This window comes from Podarcis bocagei, assembly GCF_964188305.1.
Source record: "Podarcis bocagei genome assembly, chromosome: 1".
NCBI lineage: Eukaryota > Metazoa > Chordata > Lepidosauria > Squamata > Lacertidae > Podarcis > Podarcis bocagei.
In genome coordinates this window covers 16688848-16705216 of record NC_138125.1, presented here as the reverse complement: position 1 = coordinate 16705216, position 16369 = coordinate 16688848, and the positions used below count along the sequence as shown (strand labels likewise).

Sequence of the window (16369 nt, the reverse complement as noted above, 5' to 3'; positions counted from 1 at the left end):
GATAAAATATGACACCAGAGGTGTAGAGATGAACGACAAAGGAACCATCAGGTGCTTGTGTGTGCGCTCTTAGATCCTGGTTCTCACCAACAAGGTGAGCACAATTTAAGTACTGGAACTCTTAGTATGACTGTTACCAAGTTTTATCACTCTTATTCAGTGAATCTGAAGAACCTATGTAACAGGAATTAGCAAGTGGTCATTACCATCCCTGAGCCTCCTCTTAACATAGCACTGACACAGGGCCTCCATATTGTTTTTAAAGGTTTTAAAAGCCAGGTTCACGACTATCATCTTTTTTTGAAGTTTGTAAGCCTGCACTTTGTTTTATAGACCATTCTAGGGTCCTTTTTTGGCTGAAGAGTAGGATAAAAGTTTCTCAAATAATTAAGGCTGTAACTAAATTTTGCAGCATGTATGCTGATCAAACTTTGGCAGTAGCTGCTTATAGACCCCAGTAAAGGCATCCCATTGAAAACAAAGTAATTCAACCAAGATACATTCTGAACACTTTTATTTTTAGATACTTCCAGAGTAACTGTACATGCAAAACTGCATTAGTCACAATAGATTTACAGTAGATTCTAATCTATTTTAAGTGTGGAATTTAGAATCCTTTTTACAGTATATAAAAAGACTAAACATCAATATCCCAGAATTTTGAATAGGATGTTTAAATATTCCACTTTTTAAAGTTGCAATACCTAGTTACTAGGCATTGTATGTTACAGGTGGTTGAGTTATCAGAACTTCAGAGGCTTAACAGCAACATTGCAGAACAAATCTAAGCTCCCAACATATCCCCCCTTTTCTGTCCACAGCCAACCTCAAAACCCTGCCATCCACAACCAATAGAATTTATTCACCTGTATATAGGATTGTACAGTGTTATTTGTCATGAGAAGACACTCCCTCAATGGCATCTCACATAAACTTTAAAAAGAAATTTAACAAAAATAAAGGTGTAACATCTTCAAAAATAAATATAAAGAGGGAATGCAGACAAGTGTCAAGACGTTTTGGCAGGTCACATTCATAATATACAAAATATAACTTATTCAAAGCCAAGGGCAAAAGAAATATATCCAAATTTCTCTTTCAAGAAGTCAACCATTTAATCCACTTCTTCCATGCGTGATGTGTCATCATCTCCTTCAAGTGGTGGCATTTCTTCAGCAACTGCAGGGGTAGTTTCTTCTGTAGCAGTATCATCTTCATCTATACCTGTAATTAAATTATAGTGTTTTATCATTAACTTTAACACTAGTAACTTTAGCAAAAATTGCATTTTAAACTATGTTTATTTCCACAACAATAAAGCTTTCCCAAATATACATTTAGTTAACGAGATTTAACTTACCCAAACCAAGTTTTATCATTCTATAAATACGGTTGGCATGTGTCTGGGGGTCTTCTAGACTGAAGCCAGATGACAGGAGAGCAGTCTCATACAGCAGGATGACCAGGTCCTTCACTGATTTGTCATTCTTGTCAGCTTCTGCCTTCTGCCTCAGTGTCTCAATAATAGAATGGTCAGGATTGATCTCCAGATGCTTCTTGGCAGCCATGTAGCCCATTGTGGAATTATCCCTGAGTGCTTGTGCTTTCATTATCCTCTCCATGTTTGCTGTCCAGCCATATGTGCTGGTCACAATACAGCATGGGGAAGTCACCAATCGGTTGGAGACTACAACCTAGGTAAGTACATAGAGAGATTTAGACAGAAAATCCATACAGCTAAATGTGTTACAGTACTAACATTTTTGCACTTGAATGTTATTTTATTGGGTATTTAAGTTTGTACCAAACGGCTGACTTTTAATGGGGATACATGCAGCCTACTTCAACATACTGTAATATGGAATCATCTCAACACCAAGCTAGTACACCAAGTGCGCCTGCATTATTAAGCTGTAGTTATCAAACAGCAATCCATTAGGTAGCACTAAGAATTTAAAAAAGATTTAGACAAGGATTAGAAAGGTGGTATAGTGAACACCACAGATACCACATCGGCTGGGATTAGGTCTCAAATTCAATCTTTGGCACCTCCAGTTAAACTCTATAGAGTCAGAGCTGGAAGAACTTCTGCAAACTGTTGCTTGGCAGGATGAACTAATAGTCTAACAGTACCAGATAACTTATGAACTTGCAGGAAACAATCTGACAACTGCTTTTACCAGAGTTTACATATTATTTCATGCTTACCTTCTCTACTTTCTTTTCAAGTATATCTTTCATGATCTTGCAGAGGCTTTCAAACTTTGCTTTCTTCTCCTCCTGTTTCTTTTTCTCCTCTTCATCTTCGGGAAGTTCCAGTCCCTCTTTTGTTACTGAAACCAAAGTCTTCCCCTCAAATTCTTTTAGCTGCTGTACACAGTATTCATCAATGGGCTCAATCATGTAAATTACTTCCAAACCATGTTTACGAAGGCGCTCCACAAAAGCAGAGTTTGCTACTTGATCTTTGGTTTCACCTACAAAGAGAGAAACAGATTCAATTACTTTAACTACGCACTCCCCCATCCCCAAAATTGGTTAAGTCTAAGACCAAACAGTTTCCCTCAAATGAAATTTGCTACCAAGCCACAAACATATGCAGCATCAATGCCCAAAGTAACAATAGTCTAAAACATAGAAGATGAAATACAGCAAACCTGTGCAACAAATTCAAATTCTATAAAGCCACTCTTGGTCAATACTCAAGTCAGTCTAAAACGCAACACCTAAACAACGCACAGTTTCCCAATAATCCTGTTAATCAAGGTAACCAGACTTCATTTCACTACTGAAAGTTGTAGTCATTTTAACTTCTAGTTATAAAAGTGAAACTTGCCTGTAATGTAATATATATGTTTCTGGTTTTCCTTCATCCGGGTGCAGTAATCTTTTAATGATACCATCTCATCCCCAGATGCAGAAGTATAGTATCTCAACAATTCTGATAGTTTCTTGCGATTCTGTGAATCCTCATGTATGCCAAGCTGGAAGAAAGTTGCAATTTGTATGTTAGGTGTTACCCAAGACTCAAGGCACACAGGAAAGTGCATTCTCTGACCCAACCAACCTTAATGTTTTTGGAAAACTGCTCGTAGAACTTCTTGTAGTTTTCTTTATCTTCTGCCAACTCAGTGAAGAGTTCTAAGCATTTCTTGACTAAGTTCTTCCGGATCACTTTCAGAATCTTGCTCTGTTGCAGCATTTCACGGGAGATATTTAGAGGCAGGTCTTCTGAATCAACAACACCTCGCATGAAATCTGTGAAGAACATATTCATTAGTCTATCATGCAGAGTGATAATCTAGCTATTCCTAGGCATGAGTTATTTATATGCCTAAGTAATGGTATGTTGCTTTCAATTAATAACAAGGTTTCCTGAAACGGTCATCCCCTAGGGTAGATAGGGCACAGTGCAAGGGGTTAATAAAGACCTGGGGTCAAAAAAGAGCCTAGGGTTGTAGAAGTAGTTTATGATGGCAAGTGAATAAAGATTAATCAGAAATTATTGCCATGGGCATGTTCACCTCCTTTGCAAATGAGAAGCCTCTATTTAGTAAGACAAATCCACAACTATTATTGGAAAATGCTGCTTTACTGCCAATTGTTTTAAATACAGTTACAGGGATCAATGAATGGTATCATTATTTCGCCTCGTTTTACTTAATTGTTCCCAGTTATGATATTTGCTCATTAATAAATGTTGATTATATACTTTTTGATTTTACTTCATATTTGCATAAAATTTAGGTTGGGGTCACTGACACACTTTGTACGCTCTTTGAGTGGCAAGTGAATATTCTTAGATTTGGGAAAGCCTGATTTAGAAAAAAGGTAGTACATCATGGCAGCGTTATCATGCTGCACACACACCACTCACTTGGCATTAGAACTTATTAAAAAATGGAATTTAAAACAGAAGCACTCCACACATAACATGCATTAATTCACTCAAGCTATGTGAGGCGCTGCATTTACACTTATGTTATACATCTTCCAGGCCACTCTGCACGCATCACAGGTAGCAGCAACTTCCATCCTATATCTACCAGGATACCACTTAGCAGATGCAGAGCTGTTCACTTACTCAGATATTCAGGGATTAATTCTTCACAGTTATCCATAATGAACACTCTGCGCACATACAGCTTGATGTTATTCTTTTTCTTTCTGTTTTCAAACAAGTCAAAAGGTGCACGCCTTGGAACAAACAAGAGTGCTCTGAATTCCAGCTGCCCTTCCACAGAGAAGTGCTGCAAAAAGAGAAAGTTGTAGTGAAACATCTGGAGAAACAAAGAATTCCTTCACTCCCATGTGCCCACTTCCATTGGCAGAATAGGCACTTTTACAGTGCCATGTAATACCCGCAGCACTTCTGTAAGAACTCGTTGGCACAGTGTGGCAGCACTGTCACTTTGTAACTCCTTGCCCATTGATAGTAGGCACATGTATTCACTGTATTCTTTTTTGGTGCCTGAAGACATTCTTATTTAGGCAAGCCTACCTACATTTTTAGAAAGTTTTGTGAGTTTTAACTTGTCAGTGGTTTTGACTTTCTATATGTTTTAAATTTTGATTGCAATTTTTTTTTAGTAATGTTATTGTTTCATCAATTTTGTAAACCTCATTGAGGGCTTTTTCTACAATCAAGCTATACTACAACTTTAGCTTTCCATAAGTAAGTAACAATCTTACTTTGACTGCTAGATGATCTTCCCAGTCATTGGTCAGGCTCTTGTAGAATTCTCCGTATTCTTCATTAGTAATGTCATCTGGGTTCCTGGTCCAAATTGGCTTAGTCTTGTTCAGCTCTTCCTGGTCAATGTACTTCTCCTTGATCTTCTTCTTTTTCTTCTTGTCGCCCTCTTTCTTTTCCTCTTCCTCATCAGAGCCAACATCTTCAATCTCAGGTTTATCTTCAGCTTTTTCTTCCTTTTCTTCCTTTTCTTCCTCTTTTTCCTCAGCCTCATCATCACTCACCTCTTTATCACGCTCTTTCTCCACCTGCCCACAAAAAACAAAGTTGAAACAAGCCCAGTGAATTTGCATGACTGAACTACATAACAAGTGAAAAGACCACTGGTTGATAAGGAAGCACATAAACCTCCACAATATCACTATTAGAGTGACTAGTTAATCCAAAATAATTTGCTGCAACCTTTAATTATTAAAGCTTTACCAATGCTTGAGCACGCACTGAAAATTTTCTTCCCTTGCTATTTTTGACACACATGTGAATTGCTTGGTAGTTCTTATTTCAAGGAGAATTAAGAACTATGATTTTTGTATCTGGTACACAATACAGTGGTTCTGGAGACAAAGTCACTTACAAAAAGTGTTATTGGATATCCAATAAACTGAGAATGCTTCTTGACTATTTCTTTAATTCGTCTCTCTTCAATGTATTCTGTTTGATCTTCCTTCAAATGTAGAATAACCTTTGTACCACGGCCTAAAGGCTCACCTGCAACACAAAGAGTTACAGAAGGTAACTGCCACTGCCAGAAAAGCTATTTTGAGTATTTGACTAAGTAACAATTCCAAACAGCCAACTTTAGAATTTAATATTTTAATGTGCATAATATGTTGGGCTCAGTACAATTACTGATCTAGTTTTGTACCAGAGCTCTAGTTTTCCTTAGAATCAGGGCAATTTTCCAGTAAGATGAGAACATTAACATTCCTTACCATTGTCCAGCCGGACAGTAAATGATCCACCAGCTGAAGACTCCCAAGCATACTGTTCATCATCATTGTGCTTGGTGATCACGGTTACTTTCTCAGCAACCAGATACGCGGAGTAGAAACCAACACCAAATTGACCAATCATGGAGATATCTGCACCAGCTTGCAAGGCCTCCATGAAGGCTTTGGTGCCAGATTTGGCGATGGTTCCCAGATTATTCACCAGATCAGCTTTGGTCATTCCAATGCCAGTATCCACAATAGTCAGGGTACGATCATGCTTGTTAGGAATAAGGTTGATCTTCAGGTCCTTTCCAGAATCCAGTTTGCTTGGGTCAGTCAAACTCTCATATCTGATTTTATCCAGAGCCTGTAGAACACAAGGTAACCTTTTCAGTGTTTAGGAGACCTTAAACATAAGCCAATTATTTCTTTTCTACCCCTTGGAAGATTTACTTACATCAGATGAATTGGAGATAAGCTCCCTGAGGAAGATTTCCTTATTAGAATAGAAAGTGTTGATAATCAGGGACATCAACTGAGCTATCTCTGCCTGGAAGGCAAAGGTCTCCACATCCTCCTCCATTGGCTGATCTTGTGTGTGTACTTCCTCTGGCATCTACCAATAGTAAAGAAAATTTTTTTAAAGCACAGATCACTGAATGTAGCCAATGAATTAACAATTGCATGTTTTAAGCATCCTAACTAGGGTCCCAAGTATCTGTTATCAATGTAGGGAAATTATGTTTAAAGTTTACTTTAGTGGGGAGTCAGTTTTAACTCAATCTCAAATATTGTACATACTAGACAATTAACTAGTTCATCAATAAAAGTTCCCAAGTAATGTTTCACAGATCTAGAGTTTCTGAAAGCAGCTTACCATGCACATTTTTCCTGTTATAAAGTTGGCTACAAGATAGGTAAGAGAACTCATATTTAAGAGTGCAGTATTTCCCAACAGTCTGCTCTCCTGGGAGTAATTCCAGCAGCAGCACCCTATGTAATCAATCACCAGCCTCTCAATACACATTGCACGGTGCAATCATAAATCAATCTTATTGTGAAAAACGTTTACTCTGCCATACATAATATGCACCCGTTTTAAAAGTTTTAAGAAATCCTGGCAACTAATTAAAGAAAGCCCAATGTTTGCTGTGTGTGCGCTGGCTGCATCTACTCGGCATTAAACCCCACCGAATTCCGCAAGCTTAACTTCTGAACTAACGGGTAAGAAAGAAAGCTTAAAGATGGTCTTGCTGTGGCTTTTTGCTACTGTAACATGAACCATTTAAACCTGAAACTCGAGGGGGGGGACTCAACAGCACCTGCAAAACGGCCCCCCTCTGCCTAGCGAAACGACCAACGGCGAAAGGAACCGAATGAAAGAGGGACACTCCACTGGCTCTCCCAAGACGCCAGTCCCTGCGCCCCCTGCCGGCCTCGACGCGGAACACACTAAATCCTTCTAGAAACTGCTAGAGCCTTCCCGCCCACCCTCTTTTTTTTGCCCTATCAAACCCCTCCCTTCACCAGCGCTTTGACAAGCCAATCCTCTCGACCGCGCCGCGAAGCTGCCATGGACTTAACGTGCACGCGCCGCCAAGGCAGAAGACGTCCCCCTCCTCCCGCCCCCGCCTCCCCATCACCACCGCCGCCCCCGCGAGCGCCGCTTCCATCTTCCCCTCCTCCCCCCCCCCCAAGTACTGGACAATCGAGCCCGCTCTCACCGAGAACACCTGCCCGCTCCTTCGACGTAACCGCCTTCCGCGCCGAGCTCCCGCTTATCGGCTCCGTTATTATGCTCGTTAGCCCCGAGCAACCCTGTCTATTTATTCTTCCCCGCAAAAAACGCCGACTATTTATTGTACAGTTTTCTACGTACACGTAGAATGAGCGGCGAGAGCGGGAATAAGAGACACGCGGCCCATTTGCTTCGCTGAGGTGTTTATGTGTGGGAAAGAGACATCTTTCCCTTCTTGTGCCTTCTAAACCTCCCCCCCCCCCAAATCTCTTCAACCGCCTCTGGTCCAACCCCGTCCTTCACGCTGCCGGCCGCGCCACTTCTTTCCTCCGTCCTTCTCCCCTTCCCCATCACCGCGCGGCACCTCAAAGCACCGGCAATTCCGCCCCGTCACTTTTCCGATGCCACTTCTGTGGCTATCGCGACGGGCGTCCGTGAGGGGCAACAGACACCGCCAACTGCCGTCCCCCTACCGAGCGGCCTCCTCACCTTGGCGGCTGTTGGATTACCAGGCTGCTTGAGAACGCTTCCTCTCAGAGAGCTCGCTCTCCCGCTACCTCCTCTCGAGCTGCACTGCGCGGCGCCCCCGCCTCACGCTCGCCTTATATAGCCTCGCCGCCGCCTCTTTCCAGAACCATCGGGAACCTTCACTGACAGCGAACGCGCGGGGCGGGGAGCAGGCGGGGTTTCGCCTCCCGCGCGAGGGGGGAAAGGGGAGGAGCCAAGCTTGGGAGGGAGGGAGATGCGGCAAGGCGCGCATGCGCCTCTCTTCACCTTCCCACATGGAAACTCGCCGAGTTGATATGCGAGGGGCTCTGTCTTCTTCTCTTACCCCCGCCTGGCGGGAGACTGCGCGTGCGCTAGCGCAGAAGTCCCCGCGAGGAGGAGGGAAACGCTGCAGCTTGGCGCGGTGACGCCGTCGCCCCTGTTACGGAGAACAACCGAGAAGCAAGGGCGGGGCTTCTCGGCTTTTCTTTGCCTTGCCCCTCCCATCCTTCATCGAACTAATGAGGAGGGGCAGAATTGCGCCCTCCCCCTCCGCGACGGTTGGAGGCTTGAGAAGCTTCCCGACGCTGCCTCACCTCAGAATGTCCTAGAAGCCGCGGGAAGCTGAAGGTGTTCCTCTTCTCCCGCTCCACCAACACTTAAGAACTGCCCGGAAACGTCAAGACGTTGTTTCAGTTTACACACACACAGTTGCCCCCTTGAAAACAAACTGCCTTCCACAACCCCCTCTCTCACCATGTGTGATTTATATCTATATGTATATAGGTATATACAGTAGTATATAGGTATATACAGTATCATATATACCTCAGGTTGACTCCCCATGAGCCCAAGAGTGTCTGCAGACCCTCCAAGTGTCCCTATTTTCCAGGGAAGTCCCTGATTTAGAGAGCCATCTGGTTTCTGATTTGATCCTGAAACGTCCCACTTTTCCTTAGGATGTTCCTATTTTCATTGGAGAAATACTGGAGGGTATGGAGTTATCTGACCCCCAGCCATCTGAAGACAATCTTGCATAAGGAAGTTTTTTTAAAAAATGTTTTACAGTGCTACCTCGGGTTAAGAACTTAATTCGTTCTGGAGGTCTGTTCATAACCTGAAACTCTTCTTAACCTGAAGCACCACTTTAGCTAATGGGGCCTCCCGCTGCTGCCGCACCACCGCTGCACGATTTCTGTTCTCATCCTGAAGCAAAGTTCTTAACCCGAGGTACTATTTCTGGGTTAGCGGGGTCTGTAACCTGAAGCGTATGTAACCTGAGGTACCACTGTATTATGTTTTTATATACAGTCATACCTTGGGTTACAGACGCTTCGGGTTGTGCGTTTTCGGGTTGCGCACTGCGCCGAACCTGGAAGTACCAGAACAGGTTACTTCCGGCGCATGTGCATGTACAGAAGCGCTAAATCGCACTTTGCGCATGCACAGAAGTGCCGAATTGCAACCCGTGCATGCGCAGACGCAGCGGTGCGGGTTGCGAACGTGCCTCCCGCACGGATCACATTTGCAGCCCGAGCATCCACTGTATGTTGTAAGCTGCCCAGAGTGACTGGGGTAACCCAGGAAGATGTGTGGGGTATAAATAGTAAAATTATCATGATGGAATTTGCATCAGAGGGTGCGTATCAGCAAAGGCTTGTACCAGAATCTGTCAGTGCCTCAAAACTGCTATTGTGGCAAGTGGAGCAAGCCCACCCATGAGGCAAGTGAGACAACTGCCTCAGGTGGCAGAATCCACAGATCTGGCCTTCAAGGGACATATCACCCTCTGCTATGGTACCAATGATGGCTGCAGCGGTGCGTTCTTTGAAGGCTGGACCTGCCTGCCTGCTTGGGAGCTCTACCAATGCTGTCTCTACGGTGGCCTCTGGGCAAATTGGAGTGTAGGAAAATGGTTGTTTGTACATAAAAGCATGAACAAAAGCTTTTTGTTATTGCAGAGTGATTTTGCAGCACGAGAGCTGCCCTGTGCGGTCTCCCGGGCTCTGCACCCACCTGGCGGTATTTAGATTGGGCCTCTTCCCCGCACACAATGGCCTTTGATTCCTACCTTTAACGGTTGGGCAAGGTTGATTTGATTCTCCCCCTTGTTCCTGGTATAGATCTACATCTACCCCTTTTTCCCTGATGGGGAGGTCCCCGCCATTTTGTGGTTCGCCTCAGGTGCCAAAATGTATTGGGCCAGCCCTGGTGGCAAATAACGCTCATTTAGTAATTTGGAGACTCCTGACCTCTTCCCCATCCTGGCACAGAGGGGAAGGGGGACTTGGTGAAACTAGACTAAATGGGCACGTGTTTGCTCCAGCTTTATTATTGCGGGGACCCAAAAGAAACCTGAGCCACTTGCCTGCGCTCGCTTTCTTTGACTGAGGTTCAGCCCAGAGAACCAAATCATATTTGCCACACCACTGTGAAAAGCTGGGAACACAGGGCCAACCCAATACATTTTGCTGCCTGAGGCAAAGGGACAACAATGCACCTCCCTTTTCCATTCCACATACAGGAGGAGCCAGGTGGATATTACTTCAGCACTAGCAATCTGATAGCCTCCTGCACTGTACCTGTGGCAATAGGCTAGTTCAAGGTAACCGGTACCACATGCTTTTGACAGAATCTCCCCAGATCAGAATACACAAGTTTACTTATCATAGTATCTAAGTTCAGTAATGCACACAAACACAACATAAAATTGCACTCATAGAGAAACATAGCATTATTTCTTAACAGTCCACTTGCGCTACAAGGCAAGCATTCATGACTTAGCTTGGTTATGGAATAAACCACAATAGCCTTTGCTGGTTTAACTGTTTGAAACTAACACAGCAGCTACCCACTGGAAATCCTTCATATTTTCAGATTTAGGAAGAGACCTAGGAACTGCATTACATCAAGTCAGATCAGTATGCAGCATCCAGCCCCAAACTGAATGATGATGCCTCTCCAGGGTTTCAGAAAGCAGTGTTTTCCCAGCCCTACTAAGAGAACCCAGTAATTGAATGTGGTGCTTTTTGTATGCCATGATAAGTACAACACCTGCCAGGGGTTGGGCTAGATGATCCCTAGGGTCCCCTCCAACTCTACGATCCCACAAACTTCTGCTTAAAAGTCTCCAATGAAGGAGAGGCCTCCACCTTCCAAGGGAGTCCACTGTCGAAGTAGAGTGCTAGGCTGGGATCTTCTTTGAATCCATTTTGTTGAGTTTCCCACACCATTCACCTGGACCTGGGATCTAGCTAAGGTTAGATGTGGCTGCATCCAGGAAACTGTTCTGCAGTTATATTATCTTTGTTTAAAAATACATCATGTGTGAAACAGCCCACAGAGTATACTCATCTCCAGAACTGGAGCTCAAAAAGCTGTGCCCTTGGAAGCACACTCAGACTCAGCACTGTGTGCTATATACTTAAAGCTGCCAGACAAAAAAGCATCAAAAATAAGAAAGCATGTGGAGCCAAGGTGTCTGCAACATTTCCAGGAGTAAAATAGGCTATGGGACTATATATATATTCTGTTTTCAGTATGGCTCTACAGATTAGGCCTCAAGCTCTTATTAGAGGATCTAGATTTCACATGGGGATGTTGTCAACAATGGCAATTCTGCCTGCCATCCTTCTGCAACAATGTTTAGTCAGCCTTACTCGTTTCGATTTCCCAGCCCCTGCTGCTCACAGGGAATAACATGGTAGCATGTTGCTGGAGGTTGTGTTCAACATACTGACAGAGCATCACACAGAATGCTCACTGCCCCACTAGGGCATGTCATTTTCAGGTGCAAAACTTAATTTTTGCTAATTTATTCAGTGGGGGGGGTCTTAAAAATATGTTTTGGGGTGTGAGGAATTCAAATCTGCTATTCTTTTTGTGATTGGACAACATGTAGCTTTGTAAGTCTACATCTGATGAAGAAGCACATAAACTGCTTTAGGAAAACCAAAGAATTTTAAGTTTATCTTCTGAAAATATCAGGAGATTCTAAATAATAATAATAATAATAATAATAATAATAATAATAATAATAATATGGAATAATACATAATAAAATTGCAAGTACTTGGCAATCATTTTTGATGATTTCTATGCAATTTTACACACATTTCATTTAGCAAGCAAAACAAATTCATATTAATTTAACCAAAATAGCTTTTGAGTTCCCAAGTCATGTTACCACTTTTTAGAACCCAACATTTTTGGAATTTGAGAGTTTAAAAATTCAGCATGTCCTATGGCCACCCCTTCACCCCCCCCCATGGTAAAGTTTGTCACTGAGGGAGATCTATCTATCTTTCCAAAGTATAAGAGGCTTCATCTCCTAAGAAGGGTTGGCTATGCCTGCAATTAGCATCAAATTCGAGCAAAACAACAACAAACACACTTTGAAAGTTTCCTGCACAAACAAAAAAAACCCTTGATAAATCTGGCTGGAATTTAGCAGGCAGGCTTAATCTCCTCTAGAAAGACTGCCTTGACAGCAAATTCCAGCAAAGTTTGTTTTTTAGATTCCTCATTATAGTCAATGAGGGCAAAAAAGAACTTTTGATTTAACTTATCATATTTGGACCCAAATAACAAATAAAATCAGAGCATCACACAGTAGGCCTGACACGGATTGGGCTGTTTCCAAATGCTACCTATAGAAGATTAATCTTGTGGTTGCAGCACAGCCTTAATATTTCTGACTAAATCACACAGAATATTCAAATGCATCTTAGAAAGGATACAGGAAAGATGCTAGGATTGTCTAATAGTGGACAATCTCTTCATTTGTTGAGATGGAGAATCCAAAGCAGAACAATTAACTAGGGTCCATTTGCATTGTATTCTGTTCATCCCCTCTGCAGTTCCATCAGAGCCTCTCATTCTCATTCTCATCTATGGCAACAAGCAAGCAAGCAAGCTCTCTTCCAAATAACTTTGCCTAAAAATAGGCATCTGCTCCCTGTTCTGCCAAAAACATCCAGTCACATCTCAGAAAGGCACACGGGTAGAGAATCTATAGAGAGAATATACACTGCTCTGATCTCCATTGGGGACGCGGGTGGCTCCCTTAAACCAAAAGACACCCCAGGTGTTACATAGTCAACAGCTGGATGCAGATTAAGATAGCTTTTATGATTTTATTTTGCTAAATTTCCTAGAGGTGCATCTCCATTACTATAAACTCCTTTACTATCTATAACATTAACCTATATTAACCAATAACATTGAACTATAACTATAACCATCTCTCAAGACACTGAAGACAAGAGTTTCCAACTCTATCCATCAGAAGTTATAGGCAAGTGTTATCCTATAACACTTAAAATGTTTTGGGGGGTTATTGGGTTGTTTTTGTTTTGATTTTATGTATTTTGTGTTTTTATATTGTGATTTTATCCTGTGAACCGCCCTGAGACCTGCGGGTATAGGGCGGAATACAAATTTAACGAATATTAAAAATAATAATAATCAATGTCACTTTCCTTATCACAAAAGGTACAGATCTTTTGAGGAAATGGGTTTGTTGCAGAATACGTTCCAATCAACTATAATTCTATCCAAAAATAGTGACAGTCTGACGGCGTCCGAGGTCCAAAGTGCAGAGGGTAGATCTGGTCCCCACCTCATCCGCCTCATGTTCCTAGAATTCTGTTCCCATGCCTTTCTGTGGATATGTAAGCTATGAGTCATTCATAAAGTATACTATTTTAGTTTTGTTTCAGGTTCTGTGGTAGCTACAGTGGGTAGTGCAGCATTGTCCAAGTGTTTGCTTCTTCTTCTAAGTACAGTGGTGCCCCGCAAGACAAATGCCTCGCAAGACAAAAAACTCGCTAGACGAAAGGTTTTTTCATTCGCGATTTGCCTCGCAAGACGAATTCCCCTATGGGCTTGCTTCGCAAGACGAAAACGTCTTGCGACTTTGTTAAACCGTTTAAACCGTGCTTCGCAAGAAGAAAAATTCGTTAGACGGCAAAAATTGCGGAACGAATTAATTTCGTCTTGCGGGGCACCACTGTAAGACACTTTCAGTTTCAGGTCTGCATGCACACCATTTAAATGGCAATGCCCATCAACTTTGGAGGGGCCCGGGCCCTCAAATATTTTACTGGGGAGGGGCAAAGACCCCTTGGCCCCTAGGAGTTGGTTCCTATGGGTCCCATCCTGGGAGTAATTGACCATATACAGGGTTCAGGGTTCCGCTCCGGCAGGAAGGTAAACGGCGTCTCTGTGCACTGCTCTTGTTTGCCAGAAGCGGCTTAGTCATGCTAGCCACATGACCCGGAAGCTGTATGCCAGCTCCCTCAGCCAATAAAGCGAGATGAGTGCCGCAACCCCAGAGCTGGCCACGACTGGACCTAATGGTCAGGGGTCTCTTTACCTTCTTTAACCCAATCCAGTGTTAAGGAGCAGGGATTTTTCCCCAAGGCAGGACAAGCAAAAGTGTGGATGAGCCCCTGGTCCAGCTTCCTGTTCTCTTTCAGCCCTTCTGATTTTTAAATAATATATAATCACGGTTTGGTCTACTTCTATAGTTTAGAAAATTTGCCCTTTCGTCTGAGTTGGGTGTCTGACAAAACGTTATGATAGCTTTTATACTGTTTTATTGAACACAGGCACATAAGAAATGCGGTTCCTGCTAGACTGCGTTGAAATGCTTGTTCCTGCTCGGCAGTAATGTTATGGAGTTAAATTACCAGTGAAAAATATAGCTTTGCTGATGATCAGTGCGCAATGACTAGCCCTGCAGACCCAATTTAAAGATCCACTTTCATGAACGAAAATCCAGATCCTGTACAAATGCATCTTCACCCTATTTCTATGCAGGCCATTCGTTTCAAAAAGAAAATATACTGTTATAAGTTTTTTGGGGGGGGGGTGAAGACTCCTCCCTGCAAACCCAAGACATTAATGCATGCCAGAATCTAGCTAATATTTGGGATAGGGAGGGAAGGTGCAAGCTACAGAACTGTGCTAGACAAGGAATCATTGGGCTGGTTTATGCAAACCAGCCTAGCCGCAATTTACACATGAAATAAGATTCTCAGGTCTGTGCAAAACAAGGGGTGTCAAGGTGACAGGGTGGGGTGTGAGGTGACAAGAAAAAAGATTTGCAGGAGGCTTGGGTTTTTTGGGGAGAGGTGTACTGGGAAGGACAACAATGCCAATTCTCCAGGCCAGAACTTCATGCAGGGGCTGGAGGTCAAGATTCGCCTTGGCACGGGCTGTAGGAGGCTGTGCTAAGAGTCTGGGAGCCACGACTGACTGCTACTTTGGACTCAAACTTGCTGAAGCTAAAGGATGGGCAACAAGAGACACATTTGGGCTATAATGTTCCGCACCTCCTCCTCTGCAGTCTTCTAAGTATAAATGTGTATTAAGAAACCCTATTTCTTAAAGATACTAGCCTCCGCTGTGCCTCGATCTTCCCAACGGGATCACAACCCCTGGAATCTTGTGCAGCAGCTGCTCAGCAGAGATTGGGGTGGCATGTAACAATACTCACCCCTAGTTACTCCCTCTAATCCTTATAGGCTACCTGGAGGAGCCTGGAGACTTGCAGCCTCTTATCATTCTCATCCAGAATAGTGGGATCATGGTAACTGGTGGTTAAGAAATAGTTGGAAAACTTCCTTGCGTTTAGATACAATATCAGAACATGGGGAAGGCTACACCCATCCACCCTGCTAGCTAATGAGAAAAGGCGGGTACAGGTATGCATTCAGAAACAAGAATTTTGAAATATACTTGGAGTCGAGAATGGATTTCATGCTCTTTATTCAGCTCATAGTGGTGAGGAGGAATGGAAGTTCCCCGAGAATGTCTGCTTTATATACATTATTTACACATAGGCCCCCATGTGATTGGCTAATTCCAGGATTCTCCTGTAGGCCAATCTGGTTGCGGATTCACTTCCACCTGGAGCTGGATTGGGTGGCTCCTGTGGACCAATCAGACTGCTGCATTCTGAACCCTATTGTTCTAGGACCAATCAGACTGCTGCATTCTGAATCCTATTCAACTCAGTACATAACAAATTTGATGGTTGAAATATAAGTGTTCACTGTGAGAGAATGTGCACTTGGCTGATGGCTGGAACCTCTCTGGAGTCATGTTGGTTTCTCTCTGGGTAGCTGATCTGCCTCCTAGAAGTGCCTGCTGTTTTCCTCCATCTGCTAGTTGTACACACTATATTTCTTAGGAAAGCAAGGATTATAACACACACCTTTGGTCTAGAGTGCTTTCTCATCCAAAGGAAAGCCAAAACCAGATAGTGTGCAGCAGTACATTAGGTTAAGAGAACATAGGTAACTTTGCCCAAGATTTATGGCTGAGATCCAACCCTGACAACCCCAGTCAAAGTCTGACACTGTGTACTACTACACTACACTGGTTCCCACAGCACCAACACCTGCAAACTATAAAATAGTTTCGGTATATCTCATGCTCCTTGCCCACCACCCT

At 43.1% G+C, this 16369-nt stretch overlaps 1 protein-coding gene and 1 long non-coding RNA gene across 2 annotated transcripts; both read right to left on the bottom strand.

Moving 5' to 3' along the window:
* Positions 1 to 497: 497 nt before the first annotated feature.
* HSP90AA1 (heat shock protein 90 alpha family class A member 1) lies at positions 498 to 8072 on the bottom strand. Its single transcript, XM_081195016.1, has 11 exons — positions 7913 to 8072; positions 6143 to 6301; positions 5686 to 6052; positions 5328 to 5461; positions 4693 to 5001; positions 4085 to 4250; positions 3068 to 3258; positions 2837 to 2984; positions 2209 to 2477; positions 1361 to 1694; positions 498 to 1224 (listed from the first exon to the last, which is right to left on the bottom strand). Exons 2-11 carry the CDS (start codon positions 6299 to 6301, stop codon positions 1115 to 1117), a joined length of 2187 nt encoding a protein of 728 aa, XP_081051142.1. The 5' UTR covers positions 7913 to 8072; the 3' UTR covers positions 498 to 1114.
* A 2720-nt stretch (positions 8073 to 10792) lies between these two features.
* Positions 10793 to 14087, bottom strand: LOC308587612. The gene is made up of 3 exons (XR_014008489.1): positions 13918 to 14087; positions 12649 to 13685; positions 10793 to 11152 (listed from the first exon to the last, which is right to left on the bottom strand). It is a non-coding gene; the product is annotated as an uncharacterized lncRNA (long non-coding RNA).
* Between the last annotated feature and the right edge of the window lie 2282 nt (positions 14088 to 16369).